Here is a 14,439-nt window from a genome sequence, read left to right as displayed (position 1 = left end):
AATAAACAAGAAATCCCCTGTAGTTTAACCTATTACAACCGCGCGCGCACACACACACACACACACACACACACACACACACACACACACACACACACAAGCCTAACCTAAAAAAAGGTACAACTCAGAACGTTGGCTAACCAGCAATGCCAGCGCTCTCAAACAAAGAGTACCGTCTAATAACATGCATTATTTCGGTGGTTTAACGGTGCGTTCGGCGATTCAGTAAACGAGCTGCCGGGCAACGTCACGTGACTGTTATGAGGGACAGGCGAGGCTGGACATCACGTTCATGTTACTCTGCCAGGCAGCTCGTTTACTGTGGGCTCATCTCATTGTCGGGACGTGAGAAGATGTGAGCAACAACAACTCGGGAATTCAAACGCACTCACCTTGAATTCTTTGTCTGCATGTTTGTCTTTTAATGCTTTGCCAAGTTTGACGTGTTGCTCCCCCTCGCCGTGGTACGGTGACGGCATTTTTTGCCTCTCGGTTTTTGCGGATCAATAAGTGATCCCTCCTCATCAGCCTTGAATCCAGAGTATTTCCATTCGCGACTTTTGGCGTTTTTCTTCTAAATTAATTGAGGGGCAGCTGTCGCTGCAGTTGACGACCCAGATGAGTGATGGGCACCGTGGGAGGGTTGCCAGATACTCGCTCATTTACAGCCAAAAAACAACGCTAAAGAAGCGGCCAGATCTGGCTCCTCGGTACCACCGGTACGTCTGGTATTCTAGAAAAGTCAGCACCGTCACATCTTAGTACCGACTTGGTACCGAAGTACCGGTTCTATCGACAAGCCTATTTCTTACCACTATCCTGCAGCTCCTGCTGGCCGCCGTCACCGTGTGACAGGGTGACAGTCAGCCAACATTTTCAAGTGTCCTCAAGCAGAATGTAAGAGCCAATGTGGCCTCATGTGAAGTGACCATGAGCAACCTCCAACATCACATTGTACAATGGCGGTTGCGGTGGCACAGAAACATCAATGTTGTTCATGGTGAACACACACCTGGTTACTGTTGCCACAACAGAACGGTTGGTTGACACAGCGAAGTTTGCAGCAACGATGACTCCACGTCTCAACTCAGCTGACAGACTTCTCTGAAGTTTAAGTGTTTTAGTTCCCACTAAACTTCGCAGCGAGAGTTTGTTGCAGTTTCTACGCTACAAAAAACACGGACCACTGCTCAGAGCACGCCGCTGGTGAACCAGGGATGTCATATTTCCATCATGATGGGACCCAGACTGACCTTCCTTTAGCTGGTTCTGTAGAGCGCTGCAGGGACGTGGTCTTTCTACAGTCCCACAGGAAGTTAGAATGTCCCGGGGTTTCCTTGACCAACAGCCAATGAGACTGTTAAAGTGGATTCTGGATCACAGCAGTACCAGCGCAGTGGTGAGGGTCAGCTCTCCTTCTGCCTGCAGGTTGAAGAGACAGCTAAGCGCTAGTGAACAGTGGCAGTGAATCCAGGTTTGAGTGCCTGTGTCTGCTGCAGGCCTGCTGCCACTGGTTGGTGGAGGGCTTTTTCATGTAATGCAGTGGTGCAATGATTAATATTTGTGGGACCATGACGGAAAATTACAGGTGAGAATCTAAGATCCAGGAATTGTCACTGTAGATGCAATGAGCACTGCTGTCCACACAGGTTCCAGGGTTTGACCCGGTCCTGAGGTGAGAAGGGGGCTCTGAGTTCTTTGCACATCAGGAGCTCATGATGGCGGAGCGCTTAATGAGCACCTCGGAGGATGATGGAATCCAATAAAGGCTCAAACTTTGAAGCGTCAGTGACAAACCTGAGCTGAGTGCATTCATGTTCAGGTGTCAGTGAGAGTCCAAGACACTCCAACGCAGGTATTCATGCTTGACTCTGTTGACTTTTGCTGCTTTAGTATCTGACCACATTCATGGAGGAGGAACTCAATGCAACATACATAACTCTTGGTGGACATGTGGATGTGCACAAACACAGGTACCTGTATTTCCTCATCATGTTTACAGTTTATATTTTAGTAATCCTCTGTAATTCCACCATTGTCGGCGTCATCTGGATCCACAGAAACCTTCATGAGCCCATGTACATCTTTATTGCAGCCTTGCTTGTGAACACGATTGTCTTCAGCACCGCTATCTACCCCAAGATGTTGATTGACTTCTTGTCTGAGAGACAGATCATATCTCACCCAGCTTGCCTCTTTCAGTTTTTTGCATATTATTCTTTTGGTGGCTCAGAGTTTTTACTGCTGGCAGCCATGGCTTATGACAGGTATGTGTCTATATGCAGACCTCTGCAGTACCCAACCATCATGGGAAAAGTAACTGTTGGTGTTCTGCTACTTCTCGCGTGGCTTCTTCCTGCCTGTCAGACTGCTGTGCAGGTAATCCTGAGTGCTGACATGAAACTCTGTAGCTTCACTCTGAGAGGGGTCTTTTGTACAAACTCCATTTATGATCTCCACTGTGGGGGCTCCAGAGCGCGATCTATATTTGGCGTTGTTGCCATGTTTAACAATACAGTTCTTCCTACACTCTTCATCCTTTTCTCATACTCAAAGATTTTTTTCATTTCTTATCGAAGTGGTAGACAAGTCAGGAAAAAGGCTGCCCAGACCTGTCTACCCCACCTGCTGGTGTTAGTGAGCATCTCTTGTATGAGTGCATTTGATGTCAGCGTAGCTCGGCTGGGATCAGATTTTCCAAACACTGTAAGATTGATAATGACTTTACAGATAATTCTGTATCACCCTCTATTTAATCCCATCATATATGGAGTGAAAATGAAAGAAATCTCCAAACACCTCAAGAGGTTGCTTTGTCGATCCAAAGAGATCCAAGTATGAAAGATGGTATGACTGGAAGCCTTGATGGTTTCTCCTCCAGCGTGATCCCGGCACACAGGCTCAGGGAGGAAATCACACCCTCGATACGATGCTCAGCAGAGGACTGACTCAAGAATGCGGATGATAAACATGAATCATTTGAGAATGTTGTAAAAAGTTTAAAAACCATGACAGTTCGTCTCATTTGAAGCAAGATGCCGCGTTCTAACAAGAAACCGATCTCCATGCTGGTCATGTATCCCACTCTTTGTCACTGGCAAAATCACTTCCACTTAATACAACGTATGATTTAAAGAAGGAAAAATAGCTGAGGTGCTGCTATTTTTCCAATATTTGATATATAAAGTGGGTTAAGAAGGTAAAGATGCCCCAGTTGTTGCTGGTGTTTCAAACCAAACAACAATTCAGAAGCATTTCAGAGGAACAGAACTGGCTTAGAGGCATTTTGTTTTCTCAAACTAAAACCCTGTTGGCTTGAGACATTTGAGGCCTGGTGGACCTGGACTCCCTCAGTGGGTCCTGGGTGTTTGGGTCAAAGGTTCCGTCTGTGGTTCTGGTTTCATGACCCACTGCTGAGAACTTCACCTCATACACACACTGGGGCCTTGGCTCCTCCTCAGTCCACCAGAGTCCAGAATGGAGATTCTGGAGTCACAGCTCCTCATGGTCTGGTAGCGATTGGTGCTGACAACAGTGGCTAACATTAGCAGCTAGCATTAGCAGCTAGCATTAGCAGCTAGCATTAGCATCGGCAGGACGATCTGTTTTTGATCGTGACCACATAAGGTCTAACCAAAATATGACAAGTGAGATCAAACTTATTGTGAATTATAATTCAGTTCACATACTTTGATTAAAAACTATTTACTGTTTTCCAAGTATTCTTTTTGTTAAATTTTTTTGACTTTTTTCTTTCCCAAAGAAATATTTCTGGGGCTCCTCTGCATACCACTAGAGGGAGCCAGCCGACCACTGCCACAGCTGTGAGCTTCACGGCCTTATAAACTACCAGTCTGGGGACTTCCGCCTCCTTTAATTTAGAGAAAGCTGACCTCAGCTCTTCAGCAGACACTGGTTTAGAGAGTTTCAAAGGGCATCAATTTGATTCGAATTGGAGGCCAGAGATTGAGAAGCTCTCCTGAGTTTTCTAAATTTTATTTTCAAAAATTTTTGTCCTGGGATTTTTCCTTTTATAAACTGTGTTACCCGCCTGGTGCTTCCATAACTACACTGCTACACAACAAATTTCATTGGTCTGCCTCCTAATTTACAGTAGCTTTGTTTTAGGACAATTAGCTCCTGCAAACCTTCTCTTATGACCTGTCTTGTATGATGAGCAATAAACATTTTTAAATTTCCAATGTTCAAACTGACTCGTGTGTTTGTGAGAGAGAAATTACAAATAAGAAATTCCCTGCGCCTGTTCTTTTCCAGCTATGACAAGATTCTACTTCCCTTTATTTGGTTCAACATCCTGCTGAGATGAGAGGAAATTATCTTCCAAAGTCCACCTTGCATTTAAATCTGACAATGACTGAGACAATCACTCTCACTTCTCCACTCAGTCATGACAGGAAAACAGCCCCTAAAATAAAACTCCAGGACACTCTGTGCTGAACTTTTTCCTGAACTTCCACCGGTGAAGTTCTTCCTCTAGCCAGCCTCACCTGTGAGGCAGGACCTCCCGCCTGTACCAGGGGGCCCTTGGCTCTATTAGCAGCCATGTCCTTCCGCACCCTTGGAGTCTCACTTGGGTTCCATTTCCAGTGTGGTGTCTGTCCAGGCTGCTCTTGATTATGCTACTCACTGAATGCTGCCCCCTGCTACGATGCACGACTCGTTCATGACTCAGCTTTGTCACAAGTCCTCCGCCGAGGTGTATTTGGTGCTGTTTTTTGTCCGTATGAGAATTTGCGTATCTGTTAACTGCGTGTCTGAAAACTACTTGGCCAGCTTCCATTTAGCTTTGTGGATGGGGGGAGGACGAGCCAACAATAAATCCATTAACCTTCCAGGGGGGCAGTGCAACAGGCGCTGTCGATCACAAAAAGTACCAAACTCCCAATTCCACTCACAGAAAAACAGAAATGGCGATACTTTTGATTCTAGTTAACTCTTAAAGGTGAGAACTAATAGCCTAAATCCATGTCTGCGGTGTCCAGGGATTGATCCATGAACTGTCCATATTCTCATAATTTGCTAAATTCCATGATACTTAAGAAAAAGGATGGGTGTTTGGATGGGGATACGATGGTGATGACATTTAGTCCGTTGAACAGTATAGAGTGAACAGGAACACGTGACACTGGGACTGTGATATGCGTGCTTCATCAACTCATCATCGGTTGCCACTTACATCTAACCAACAAGTGTGCCTGATAGTGTCAAGTTGAGAGAAAGGCCGAGCAGTGTTTGAACCCTGGTAGTGGGGACATCTTCAGACCTGGTGCTTGTGCTGCGTCTCCTCAATGTGCAATGGGCCTGAAATAAATCCTTCTGAGGAAGACATCTGATGACTCCGGAGTTCTGCTTTCAGCTCACACCCAGGAAACTTCCACTGCAGCATTTAGCTCATTGCGCGTGTCAACGGTCTCCTCTCCTCATCCAATCACAGGCCTTGACTTGTCTTCCTATTTCATGGGCGCCATTGTGATCGCACACTTGGCACCCAAGTATCAGTTTTCACTGGCTGAAGCCAGGAGAACACAATCCAGGAATGACACACACACATGTTATGTTTGTGGGTGATAAGAGTTCAAGTACTACAGTTTTGATAAGCATAAGTATCAGTATAAGTCGCCTTTATTGTCACCAAGGGATTGAGCCCAGGGCGAAATGCCATTACACAACTCAAAGCCTGATACAACGATCACAATCAGTCACAATTGTTGCAGATTGAAAGTAATAATGGTACCCTTCAGAATTAACAACAGCACATCTACATTTGTTGTGTCTGTACGCTAAACTTGAGCAGTCCGTTGACCCAATGGAGGCAAGCGAGAGTGAGGCGTCGCAGCGGGGGCCGCGCCACCAAGCCTGGGTGGGGCAGGCTGCAGCCAACAGGCGCTGCCACCCCAAGGGAGGTGGAGAGGGCAGAGGCTGGGGTCAGGAACACACGGGGGAGGGGGGGATAGTACGTGCCATTTGTGTCACCAAGGCAGAGGGAGTTCTCCTGGAGGATAAACAGTGGGCAGGTGACCTTCAGTAGCCAATAAGGTTGCTGTGTTTGGGTTTGGGCAGAGGAGCACACATTCCAATCCGTCTTCTCTTTCAGTCCAATCCAAATTGTAAAGTTAAAAAAATTTTCTGGTCTTCAACATCACTCTCCTCTTCACAGAGCGGCCAACTGCTCCGAGATGGTTTCCATCCTGCGTTTCAGTTCAAGAGTCTGTTGTTACAGTTCAAGAGTCTGTTGTTGCCCCGCTTTGCCAGCCTCAATAATAGCGTTGTAAATGACGGTCAGTTGTGGAGGTCCAGATCTGGTGGCAGCCATCGTCTTGCCAATTTTGTGGAATGTGAGGGCACCTCCAAGTCCGAGGAGGAGAAGCCCCACAACCATGAACCCAAATACGTAGAGGGCCTCGATGTCCTCCACGGAGAGAGGTGTCAAGCACGCGGTACGCCATCTCCCCCAGGAATCGAGAACATAGCCCGCAAGGGTCGGTTCCATGCAGACGGGTCGGTTCCATGCGGACAGGCAGGTTCCTCCGATCCTGATTTCCTTCTCGAAAATATGGTGTCAATAGCACCACTACAGTTTTGATCAGAGAAGGGGTGTGTGTGTGTGTGTGTGTGTGTGTGCGTGTGTGACTGTGTGTTTGAGAAACTCTGTGTGTGTGTGAGAGAGTGTTTGTGTATATGAGACTGTGTGTGTTTGTGAGACTGTGTGTGTGCATGTTGCTGAGTATTCCAGTAGAACAGTAACCCCGGGGTATGGCCCATAGCTGGTTGTTGTTTTGGTGATGAATAAATGCATCTTCATGGTGGCAGTGTCTGACTACCAGCTGAAACATTTATTGGTGTTGAAAAATCACTGATAAGTGTAACAAGGCAACAATGACTCAAGTTAGGCACTTAAATCAGCACTTAATGTGTCAGTCAACAAGCCAGGAAACAGGTTTTTTGCAGATGCTTTTATCAATATACATGATTGACAATATAATTCAAATAATAGTGTTGACAGAATAAGGAATTTCACGGGCTGTTGCTAGTCACTTAAGCTGATTTTTATATGTAATTAAGACCTAAAAACTACAGAAATATACAATGTTCTGAAACCGCAAAGGCCCATTGAGGACAGAACAGGACACCTTGATGCAGTTGTTTGGACGAAGGGAAAGTGGATGCATTCAAAGGAGTTCAGTCAATCCATGCAGCGCCAACTCTGGCAAATTATTTCAGGTTTTTTCTCTTTGAATTCCATTTATACTTCAGAAAAATGACAGAACAGGCTCTTGAGATGTTTCGAGATATCTTTCATTTTAAGTCCATATACAATTGGATTTAAGAGAGGGTGATACACAATTATCTGCAAAGTCACTGTTAATTTAACAAAGTCTGGTAAATCAGACTCAAGTTGACCTATAATCACATCAAACGCACATAAAGAGGAGAAGCTGAGTAGAACCAGCAGGTGGGGTAAACAGGTCTCTGCTGCCTTCTTCCTGACTGCTCCACAACTGTGATACGTGATTATGAATATCTTTGTGTATGTGAAGAGAATGAAGCACACAGGCAGAAGAGCAACATTCACCAAAACGACCAGACTGTATACAGAAAGAACTCTTAAGCTCACACAGTGAAGCCTGTGGACAGAATTACGGCAAAAAACACTGCCCAGAGTAGAACTACAGATCTCCAGTTTTGAGATGACGACAACTGCTGCTGCAACCTGGCAGGCCGGCAGCAACCAGGCCAACGCTAAGAGAGCGCTGACGGTCGTCCTGCTCATGATGGTTGGGTACTGCAGAGGTCTGCATATAGACACATACCTGTCATAAGCCATGGCTGCCAGCAGTAAGAAATCTGAACCTCCAAAAGAGTAATACAGTAAGTACTGGACAAGACAGGCTGAGTAAGAGATGATCTGTCTCTCAGACAAGAAGTCCATCAGAAGCTTTGGGTAGATAGTCGTGCTAAACAAAACAGAGTTGAGTAGCAAAGCTGCAATGAAAATGTACATGGGCTCATGAAGGTTTCTGTGGATCCAGATCAGACAAATGATGGTAGAATTACTGCACAGTATGAGGAGATATACTGCAAACATGATCACAAAGTAAAGGTATCTGTATTTGACCACTTCTACATGACCACCAAGGGTTAAATATGTTACATTGAGTTCAGCCTCCATGAAGGCTGGCACGCGTTAACAGCACATAAGTCTAGCCGATGGTGTAGCAAACCTACTAGAACATCCTGGGAGATGGAGCAGATTAATATCAAAGGTGTATTTGATCGGCTTCTTTTCTTATTCTTTCACACCTCCCTTCCAAAACTCAAAGATGGAACTGTTATCAGTCTTTTAAGAGACCCCCTCCCCCTCCATGGAGCTCATTAACTGGTAACCAGGTAAACAACACCAATATCTACAGGCAGGCACGTGCACACATAGGGCCCCCAGGGGGTATGAGCCCCTGCCCTTTTTTCCTCATATCAAAAAGCACCCAGTGTGAGTGTGTTTTAAATAACATTAATAAATTCCTGTTAGGGGTGTAGACTCAAAATATCGGCGGTACCAAAACTCCTCGGTATTCTACCGGACCAGTTTTCTTGTAATTCTGGGTTGATGAGTCGCTTCTCTGATCGTTGCGGCTCCGCGGTCACAGAGAGAGCGAGCGGGCGAGTGAGAGGGGGAGAAGCCGCTGGCCACGTAGAACTAAGGAGACGTGACAGTGGAGCAACCTGGAACCTAAGAGTTTTGGTCTAACTAGTCATGTCCATTTATTCAACCTGCTTAGATATGGGACGCATCATATTTCAGAACAACAGTATTTTTGGCTAATTTTCAAAACAAAATACACTGTGTTTTCGGCGGATCATAGCCTGTTTCCCTCACTGCAGGTCTGAAGTTCAGGCCCAAGGGTTAGAGAGGCCTGTAAAGTTTATTTTGACTTTTCCACGACTGTGTGGGCCAAAAAAAAAAAAAAAAAAAAAATCACAATAATACAATGATTTCAGCATTTTTTTCAAAGTTCATGTTTCACCATTCAATGTTCTATATTAAGCATGAGGAAGAAGTGATGGTCTTGGACAAACAACTTCAAGCGGAGGAAGAGGAAGTTCAGGAGACAACACAGGCCCAAGAGGCAGCGCCACAAAGCAGGACAACCAAACGCATGAAGGACGGACATCGGCAGAAGAAGCATGGTTTAGTAGAGTGGTTTTTATCTCTAATTTATCTGTCAGCATAAAATCTTAAAAATAAATGTATGTATGACTGTTCACTCTAAATTACATGTGATGTGTGTGGTGCTCTTTTTTTTATTTAAAACATCTCATGTCTCAGGCCTGTTTTACGGCCCTTGGGTTCAAAATGACATGTCTTCATGTGTCTCCACAGACACACGGGCTGAATTAATAATCACGGCATCAAAATAAAAGTTAGTGTAAAGGCTGTAATCGTATCAGAATAATTTAAGTGAACTCAACACAGCTAACTGTAAACCACAAGGTCCCAGACTGGGTTTCATCGTGCTTGAGAGTGAGGGTGCAGGTGGTTCAATTGTGTAGTTTTTACATACATGACACTGGCATTTACCATCTTGACCGGCAGTACTACTGTAGTTGTGTACGACTGTACACAGCTGGATGTTCCCATATCCCCATAAAACAAAGTAGAGTAAAACTGCAGGAACCATAAATGCATCTGTCTGTTGGTTAAGGTTAAGGGTTGTTTTGGTGTTGCTTATTCTGAGCATGATATAGTTTATGTTGTTGTTTTCTGGGAGCGGGTCATGTGATTATATGTAGGGTCTCATGCTCACCTCTTGCTTTTCTTTTGTATGGGGGGGCATGAGATGCCATACGTTTAGTTGACTGCTATTTTTTATTGTTTTCTGTTGATCACTGTGATTACTTTGGTTTGCTTGAAATCTTTGAATTTATATATATATACATATATACATCATATATATGTATATGTATGGTATACAAATATATGTATATATGTATAGATGTACATTATATATGTATATACATGTATAGATGTATGTATAGATGTATACACACACACACACACACACACACACACATATATGCATACATATACATGTAAGACAAGTTGCTGTGGAAGGAGGTCAACACTGATCTCTGCAACATCCTAGAAGGGATCAAAGGCACCACCATGAAGAAGTTGGAGAGAATGGGCAACTTAATCTATGCCTATGGAGCGGAGCGGTTCGGAGTGGCCGAAGGCAAACAGTCTACTCGGTCAGTTCCCACATAGTCCAGAAGGCAGACAGAAAAAGATCACCTAGTCAAGGAGAGGAGGCAGATGAAGATGCAATGGAAGAAGGCCACAGAGGAGGAGAAGGAGAGGATAAACCTGCTGCAGGAAGAGATCCAGAGAAGGCTTGCAACACTGAGAGCTGAAAACCTCCTGAAGAAGCGCAGTAGGAAGGAGCAAACAAGGTCACGCTCCTACAAAGACCCCTACAAATTTGCGAAGAGTCTCTTCACAAAGGAGAAGAGCGGAATTCTCTCAGTGTCAAAGGCCATCCTGGAAGAACATCTGAAAAAGTCCTGCACAGATGACCAACACCAGGAAGAAGTGACACTTCCACCTGACATGCCACCACTCAGTCCACCAGAGCATGAGCTAGAAATCAGTCCACCCAGGTGGAGTGAAGTGGACAAAACTGTGCGCAGAGCAAGGGCCGCATCAGCTCCAGGCTCCAACGGAGTTCCATACAGGCTCTACAAAAATGCACCAGATGTCCTGAGATTCCTCTGGAAGCTGATGAAAGTCGTGCGGCAAAAGAAGGAGATACAAACGTCCTGGCGGAGAGCCAGAGGGATCCTTATCCCTCAGGAAAAGGACTCATCAGAAATCTGCCAGTTCTGCCAGAACAGCCTTCTAAATGTCGAGGGAAAAATCTTCTTCAGTGTGGTTGCTCATAGGCTGGCAGGATTCCTGCAAAGAAACAACCTGATTGACACGTCAATCCAGATAGCAGGGATCTCAGGCTTCTCAGGATGTGTGAAACATGCGCGTGTAATCTGGCATCAGATCCAGGTCACCAAGAAGGAGGGAAAAGATCTCCACGTGGTGTTTCTGGATCTTGCGAACGCCTTTGGCTCAGTCCCTCACAACCTCCTGTGGACAGCCATCGACTACTTCAGAGTCCCACCAGCTCTGACAACCCTTGTCAAGGCCTACTTCCAGGACATCCAGCTCTGTGTGATAACAGCAGAGTACACCACGGCGTGGCAACATCTGGAAGTGTGAATCATGGCCGGCTGCACCATCTCCCCCTGGCCATGGAGGTCATTATACGGGCCTCTTGATAGGTGGTTGGCGGACAGTGAATAAGACCTGGGCTGAGGCTGCCACCAGTCAGAGCCTACATGGATGACCTCACAACATTGACCACGACCAAGGCTTGCACAGTGCGGCTGCTAGGGAAGCTCCAGGAAAACATCGAGTTGGCTCGCATGAACATCAAGCCGAGCAAATCCAGAAGCATCTCCATTGTCAAGGGGAAGCTGTCAGACCACCACTTCCACATTGGCGAGGAACCCATTCCAACGGTCTCTGAAAAGCCTGTGAAGAGCCTGGGTCGTTGGTGTGATGCCTCCCTCAAAGACAAAGAGCAAGTGGAGCAACTCAGGAAGGAGGTGGCCAGTGGCCTGGAGAACATGGACAGAACACTGCTTCTGGGCAAGTTGAAGCTCTGGTGCATGCAGGATGGACTACTTCCAAGTCTCCTTTGGCCATTAACACTCTATGAAGTTCCGCTCTCAAAGGTGGAAAAGCTGGAGAGACTGGTCACCTCATACGCAAGGAAGTTGCTTGGCCTTCCCAGGTGCCTCAGCAGCATTGGGCTCAACGGCAAAGGGATATTACACCTGCCCATCTCCTTGTACTCCAGAGGAGTACAAGTGTGCCAAAGTTAGACTGGAGATGATGCTACTGGATTCGAGCGATCCATTTGCTGCCCAAGCAGCACCCATCCTGGCCACCGGAAGGAAGTGGACCCCGTTGGTTGCAACTGAGCAGGCAAAGGCAGCACTCAAACACAGGGACATCGTGGGCCGAGTTCAGGAGGGGAGGAGTGGTCTTGGTCTCGGGGGCCAACACACTGGCCTGGAGCAAGGCCAATCCAGCTGAGAGGTGCAAGCTGGTGGTCCAATAGGTACGGCGGGAAGAGGAAGCAGGAAGGCGTGTACAGGCTGTGTCTCAGGCAAAGCAAGGGCAGTGGATGGCATGGGAAGGAGTGGAGAAGAGGAATATCTCCTGGAAAGATCTGTGGGAGATATAGGCATTCAGGGGGAGCTTTACCATCAGGGCTGCCTATGATGTGTTGCCCTCTCTTGCAAACCTAAGCCAGTGGTATGGTGAAGACCCCACGTGCCCTCAATGTCCATGCCCAGCAACACTGAAGCACATCTTAGTGGGATTCAAGACTAGCCTCACCCAAGGATGTTACACCTGGCGGCACAACCAGGTGCTGAAGTGCCTGGAAGCAACGCTGGAAAAACAACGGACAAGCGTGAATGCCCTTCCTCCCTAGTCATCCCGTTGGCAGCCAACACCATTTGTCTGGGAGGGGCAAGCCAGCCAACAATTCTACAATTTCATTTAGCAGACGCTTTTGTCCAAAGCGACGTACAACACAAGCAAGAATTTAGACCTAATTAAGGAAAAGTCCATAGGAAGCGCAACAGTGCTTCAGTTGTGATTTGGTCACAGGTACTGCCATCTAGTGGCAGAAGAAGTGTCGCCCCCCTCCCTTTTTTTTTTTTTTTTTTAATATAACAGACATACAACATCACACAACCCAGTTAGTGCTACATAGTCACTAAGTGCTGGGTCTTGGACCCTCTGACTGATTCTACCACAGGACAAAGAGGAGAAGAGTCAGGTTAAGTGCCTCAGTGCTCTCTGAACAATTGAGTCTTCAATTGTCTCTCTACCTCACTACCATAAGAGCTGACCCTGGGCAGCTGGGCAGAGCATGGGAGTGGAAGTTGCTGGCAGACCTGAACAAGAAACTCTGCTTCCCAACTGAGATCGCATCCACCAACCTGCGACCAGACATCGTTCTATGGTCACCCTCGCTCAAGCTCGTTTACATCATACAGCTCCCGGTGCCCTGGGAGAGTGCAGTGGAGGAGGCCTATGAGCGGAAGAAGCTGAGGTATACTGAACTCGCTGCAGATGCTCAACAACAAGGCTGGAAAGCGGCGGTATGCCCAGTGGAAGTAGGCTGCAGAGGTTTTGTAGCCACCTCAACATCCAGGCTACACAGGGAGATGGGAGTGCGAGGGAAGGCCCACAGGCAGGCAGTCAAGGACCTCTCCAGGGACACTGAGAAGGGGAGCCAGTGGCTGTGGATGAAAAGAAAGGATCCGACCTGGGCCGTCAAGTGAGCTGATGGTGTCTAGGGAGTGAACCTGGGATGCTGGGATTCACTGCTGAACCCTCTGGAGGTGTTGTGGGATAATCAGCGAAACATCCATGAAGGAGGGCACCCACTTGATAACCCGGAGGACGCCATCACTCATTTGAACTCCACTAAGTGTCATCGGTGCCTTCGGTGTGTATCTATCCTGGGGCCACCTTGGGCTAGCTACCCGGGGTGGCGGGATCCAGCACGACAAGGTGAATGGGTTCCACCCAATGTTAGAGACCTTGCACTCCTCCACCTTCCGTTTGAGGATGCCCCACAGATGCTCAATAGGGTTTAGGTCTGGAGACATGCTTGGCCAGTTCATCACCTTTACCCTCTAACATCCACCAGCTCCGTGATGTCGTCATGGAGGAGTGGAAGAGGATTCCAGTGGTAACTTGTGAAGCTCTGGTGAACTCCATGCACAAGAGGGTTAAGGCAGTGCTGGAAAATAATGGTGGCCACACAAAATATTGACACTTTGGGCCTAATTTGGACATTTTCACTTTGGGGTGTACTCACTTTTGTTGCCAGGGGTTGAGACATTAATGGTTGTGTTGAGTTATTTTGAGGGGACCGTAAATTTACACTGTTATACAAACTGTACACTGACTACTTTACATTGTATCAAAGTATCATTTCTTCAGTGTTGTCCCATGAAAAGATATAATTAAATATTTGATAAAAGATATAATTAAATATTTGCAGAAATGTGAGGGGTGTACTCACTTTTGTGAAATACTGGATATACACACACACGCATATATATATAATTATATATATAATTATATATATATAATTATATATATAATTATATATATATAATTATATATATAATTATATATATAAATATATATATATATAGATATGTACATATACACATATATACACACACATATACACATGTACATACATGCATACATATATATATACACACACATATATATATATATACATATACACATATATACATGTATATATGTATATA

At 46.0% G+C, this 14,439-nt stretch overlaps 2 protein-coding genes across 2 annotated transcripts; one reads left to right on the top strand and one right to left on the bottom strand.

The window, feature by feature from the left end:
- The first annotated feature begins 1,908 nt into the window (after nt 1-1,908).
- LOC147251662 (olfactory receptor 5T9-like) lies at nt 1,909-2,841 on the top strand. Its single transcript, XM_086221104.1, has 2 exons — nt 1,909-2,273; nt 2,586-2,841. The coding sequence occupies exons 1-2, from the start codon at nt 1,909-1,911 to the stop codon at nt 2,839-2,841; spliced, it is 621 nt and encodes a 206-aa protein (XP_086077230.1).
- Nucleotides 2,842-6,953: 4,112 nt separating this feature from the next.
- Nucleotides 6,954-8,279, bottom strand: LOC147251661 (olfactory receptor 6M1-like). Its single transcript, XM_086221147.1, has 2 exons — nt 7,833-8,279; nt 6,954-7,520 (listed from the first exon to the last, which is right to left on the bottom strand). Exons 1-2 carry the CDS (start codon nt 8,189-8,191, stop codon nt 7,265-7,267), a joined length of 615 nt encoding a protein of 204 aa, XP_086077273.1. The 5' UTR covers nt 8,192-8,279; the 3' UTR covers nt 6,954-7,264.
- Between the last annotated feature and the right edge of the window lie 6,160 nt (nt 8,280-14,439).

This window comes from Aulostomus chinensis, chromosome 12 (assembly GCF_037954235.1).
Source record: "Aulostomus chinensis isolate RoL2024-O1b breed Wild chromosome 12, RoL_Achi_v1.0, whole genome shotgun sequence".
Taxonomy (NCBI): Eukaryota; Metazoa; Chordata; class Actinopteri; order Syngnathiformes; family Aulostomidae; genus Aulostomus; species Aulostomus chinensis.
Note: the sequence above shows the minus strand (reverse complement) of the source record. Positions and strands in the feature narration are given on the sequence as shown.

Bases quoted from the DNA above. Each gene is read 5' to 3' on its own strand.
- LOC147251662 (XM_086221104.1), top strand. From the start codon at position 1,909: ATGGAGGAGGAACTCAATGCAACATACATAACTCTTGGTGGACATGTG. The intron at 2,274-2,585 runs GTCTATATGCAG...TCGAAGTGGTAG, and splicing joins ATGGCTTATGACAGGTATGT to ACAAGTCAGGAAAAAGGCTG.
- LOC147251661 (XM_086221147.1), bottom strand. From the start codon at position 8,191: ATGGAGGCTGAACTCAATGTAACATATTTAACCCTTGGTGGTCATGTA. The intron at 7,521-7,832 runs GTATGTGTCTAT...CACGTATCACAG, and splicing joins GCAGCCATGGCTTATGACAG to TTGTGGAGCAGTCAGGAAGA.